The 4469-nt window shown below is 39.9% G+C and overlaps 1 protein-coding gene across 2 annotated transcripts in view; it reads left to right on the plus strand.

Moving 5' to 3' along the window:
• Positions 1–4469, plus strand: part of FAM35A (family with sequence similarity 35 member A) — a 44490-nt gene that overhangs the window by 21938 nt on the left and 18083 nt on the right. For both annotated transcript variants that reach the window (XM_003803020.3, XM_023508761.1), the window contains one exon: positions 2205–2411. In XM_003803020.3, the coding sequence (XP_003803068.1) occupies positions 2205–2411 (207 nt within the window). The remainder of the gene's footprint in view (positions 1–2204; positions 2412–4469) is intronic.

The following is a 4469-nucleotide window of genomic DNA, read 5'->3' on the forward strand; positions in this document are numbered from 1 at the left end:
CCACCAGCTCTGGTGTATGTGGCTGGCACCTTAGCCACTTGAACTACAGGCGCCGAGCCATTTATTTTTGTTGCAGTTGTTGTTCTTTTAGCAGGCCCAGGCGGGATTTGAACTCGCCACCTCCAGTGTATGTGGCTAGTGCCCAACCTGTTAAGCTATGGGCACTTCTTCTTTTTTTTTTGAGACAAAGTCTCAGGCTGTTGCCTTGGGTAGATAGAGTGCTATGACATCACAGCTCATAGCAATCTCAAACTCCTGTGCTTAAGCAATTCTCTTGCCTCAGCCTTCCAAGTAGTAGCCTGCCACAATGCCTGGCTTTTTAAATTTTTTTTGTAGTTGTCATTGTTGTGTTAGTAGGCCTGGGCTGGAATTGAACTGCCAGCTCTGGTGTATGTGGCTGGTGCTCTACCCACTGAACTATGGGCACTGCCCATCCAGAGCCTTTTCTTGATGATAGGTGAGAAATACATATGAAAAAAATTGGGATACTTTGGCCCAATAATTATCCAATAGCTCTAGGATTTATCACTGCTATGCATAAAGATATAACAAAAAATGTGTTTATCATAGTATTTTTATAATAGTGAAAAATTAAAAACCACAAAGTTTTCCAAAATAAAGCACTGCTATAATAATTTCTAAGATTCTAATATACTGTACAGTGGCATGTAATATATTATAGTATTTAAAAGTAATGTAGAATAATACTTAATGACATGTAAAAGTAAATTTGACATATTAAGAAAAATAAAATAAATGCAAAACAGCTGGTTGTTTATTAAAATCCTGTAATCCTAGCTTCTTGGGAGCCTAAGGCAGGAGGATCATGTGAGATCAGGTGTTTGAGACCAGCCTGAGCAAGAGTAAGATCCCATATTAAAGACAGAAAACATTAGCTGGATATAGTGGCGCATGCCTGTAGTCCCAGCTACTTGGGAGGCTAAGGCAGGAGGATCACTTAAGCCCGGGAGTTTAAGATTACTGTGAGCTATGATGACGCCACTGCACTTTACCCAGGGCAACAGAGCAAGACTCTATCAAAACAAAAAAAGTTAACTGTTTATTTTAGTGTGTGGGGATTATGACTATGATTTATTTATTTACTTCTCTGTGATTTCTATGCATAAATTTTATAATAGGAAAGCTATTTTTAAAATAATGATTGATTTTAAGCAGCAACTTGTGATGTATATACTTTGGTTCTAAGTATGCTCTGTCTGTATACATTTACTTGTTCAGTGATTCTCCAGCAACAACATAAAATGTCTAATGAAAGAAACTAAGGAAGTTGTGGGTGGAGTGAATTAGATTTATGGCTTGAAGTGAGAAAAAAGTGAGAAACTAAAAAGACAGCTTTTAAGAAAAGTTAGGGCTAAGAAACTTTCTTTTGTTATATTACAAGTTTTTTTTTTTTTCCTTTTGAGACAGAGTTTCACTATGTTGCCCTGGGTAGAGTGCTATGCCATCACAGCTCACAGCAACCTTAAACTCTTGGGCTTAAGTGATTCTCTTGCCTCAGCCTCCCAAGTAGCTGAAACTACAGGCAGCGCCCAATGCCCAGCTATTTTTTGGTTGTAGTAGTCGTTGTTTGGCAGGCCTGGGCTGGATTCAAACCCGCCAGCTCCTGTGTATGTAACTGGTGCCCTAGCCGCTGAGCTACAGGCACTGAGCCTGTTTTATTACAGTTTTAAAGCTGAAATTACTAATATAGAATATGATTATTTGGTAAAGTCTGTGTTACTATGATTTTAAGAATTGAGAATTATTACTAAATTAAAAATAGGTGCTAACCCGTCTAAATGCTGTTGTTGTTGTTCTGGAAAAGATAGCTAAATAAGATAAGTAAGGTGTTAAAATATGAGTTAAAATACTGCTTGCGGTAGATCTGTGTTCATTTAAATGTCCTTTTCCCAAAAAAATCATTGCTGGTAGATGTCCAAATGAGATTGGTTATTTGGTATAGCAGTTAATTGTGATCAATTGTGACTACTTGGGAGGCTGAGAAATCTTTAGAAAAGATTTTATTAAAATTATCTCTATCTTATCCTGCTGCCTTGATGCAACATTCATATTTTATCTCTTTATACCCAAATTCTTTAGCAATAAAAGTTATACTTAACAGATTTGATCAGATCAATCTATTTAATCTGATTCTCAGCCTGGGCTTTTTAGTAACTTGTGTTTTTATTTATTTTTTGTTTCAGATTATATCTGGGAATTTAAATATCTTTTTGTTCAGCGCAATTGCCTACTAGAAAACCTAGAATTGCATACAACACCATGGTCATCCTGTGAGTGCTTGTTTGACGATGATATAAGGGCAATTACATTTAAAGCAAAATTTCAAAAAACAGCACCCTCCTCTGTGAAGATGTCAAACTTAGCAACCCACCTACAGGAGAAGTGTTCAGGTAAGATCTTTATATTTATAAAATATGGCTAGTTTTAGTGTGAGCAAAATGGCTACCATTTTTGTGGTGAAAAATGTATAATTCAATATAAAAATGAAATATAGATCTTGCAAATAGCTGAACCAGATAATGACAACTTCTTAGCCTTTTGCTTCTGATCTTTTGAACTTAATTGTTGGTAACTATTAGAGATCACTTAAAAATATTTTTTGTGATTGGGCGGCACCTGTGGCCCAGTGAGTAGGGCGCCAGCCCCATATACTGAGGGTGGCGGGTTCGGACCCAGCCCTGGCTGAACTACAACCAAAAAATAGCCAGGCATCGTGGCACGGGCGCCTGTATCCCAGCTACTCAGGAGGTTGAGGCAAGAGAATCGCTTAGGCCCAGGAGTTGGAGGTTGCTGTGAGCTGTGTGATGCCACGGTGCTCTACCAAGGACAACAAAGTAAGACTCTGTCTCTACAAAAAAAAAAAAAAATTTTTTTTTTGTGGGGCGGTGCCTGGTGGCTCAAAGGAGTAGGGCACTGGCCCATATGTCAGAGGTGGCTTGTTCAAACCCACCTCCTGCCAAAAACCAAAAGAAAAAAAAATTTTTTTTGTGGGTTGTGCCCAGTGGATAGGGCTCTAGCCCATACACCGAGGCTGGCGGGTTTGAACCTGGCACAGGCCAGCTAAAACAACACTGAGAAAACAATAGCAACAACAACAAGAACTATATACATATAGTGTGTATGTATAGTTATTATCAGCTTATCATTTGACAAGCCAAAAATAGAAAAATAACCTAATGACCTTGACCAGAGTCACTATTTGAGGTGAACACCTTAAGAAGTCTCTAAGCTGTCATCTAGACATGGTTAGTAAGATTTAACATTGATAACAGAATCTGTGAGATTGGCCTGGTGAGATGGCTCATGCCTATAATCCTAGCACTCTAGGAGGCCAAGGCTGGTGAATTGCCTGAGCTTCCGAGTTTGAGACCAGCCTGAGTCAGAGCGAGACCTTGTCTCTAAAAATAGCTGGACATTGTAGCAGGCTCCTATAGTCCCAGCTACTCTGCAGGCTGAGGTAAGAGGATTGTTGAGCCCAAGAGTTTGAGGTTGCTGTGAGCTATGATTGCACTGCACTCTATGGAGGACGATTCTTATCTCCCCACCCAAAAAACCTGTGAAATTTACTTACTGCTTTGTAAAATGTAATTGCTTACATCCTGAACTCAAATATGTATATGTGTGTGTATAAAATTCATCCTCAAAAGTATACTGCGTACAGGGGCGGTGCCTGTGGCTCAGTCAGTAGGGCGCTGGCCCCATATACCGAGGGTGGAGGGTTAGAACCTAGCCCCCACCAAACTGCAACAAAAATAGCCAGGTGTTGTGGTGGTCGCCTGTAATCCCAGCTGCTCGGGAGGCTGAGGCAAGAGAATTGCCTAAGCCCAGGAGCTGGAGGTTGCTGTGAGCTGTGACGCCACAGCACTCTACCCAGGGCGACAAAGTGAGACTCTGTCTCAAAAAAAAATCATACTGCATAGAATACCTTTTTTGTTTTTGAGACAGAGTCTCAGGTTGTTGCCCTTTTTAGAGTGCTGTGGCGCCACAGCGCACAGAAACCTCAAACTCTTGGGCTTCAGTGATTCTCTTGCCTCAGCCTTCCAAGTAGCTGGCACTACAGGTGCCCACCACAACACAGAGCAATTTTTTTGTTGCAGTTGTCAATGTTGTTTAGCAGGCCCAGGCTGGGCTTAAATCTGCCAGCTTCAGTGTATGTGGCCAGTGTCCTACTCACTGGGGTACGGGCACTGAGCCATAGAGTACCTTTGATTATAAATATTATAGACATACATCCTTTATATTAATTAAATATAATTTAAGTGATTTGTTTTGAGTGAAGTAGCAAAATGCTATAGACTTGGAATGAAAAGAGAGTTCATTAGTGAAAATAAGTAGATAAATCTTAAAATTTGAGTGGGAAATATGTTCCAGGAAATTACAATGGCTTCCTAACTACAGTGATAGTGCTAGACTGCCAAACTGATTTCCAAAGTAGTTGTATCATTTTA

Source organism: Otolemur garnettii, unplaced genomic scaffold (assembly GCF_000181295.1).
Source record: "Otolemur garnettii isolate 467f Iridium unplaced genomic scaffold, OtoGar3 scaffold00275, whole genome shotgun sequence".
NCBI classification, from domain to species: domain Eukaryota; kingdom Metazoa; phylum Chordata; class Mammalia; order Primates; family Galagidae; genus Otolemur; species Otolemur garnettii.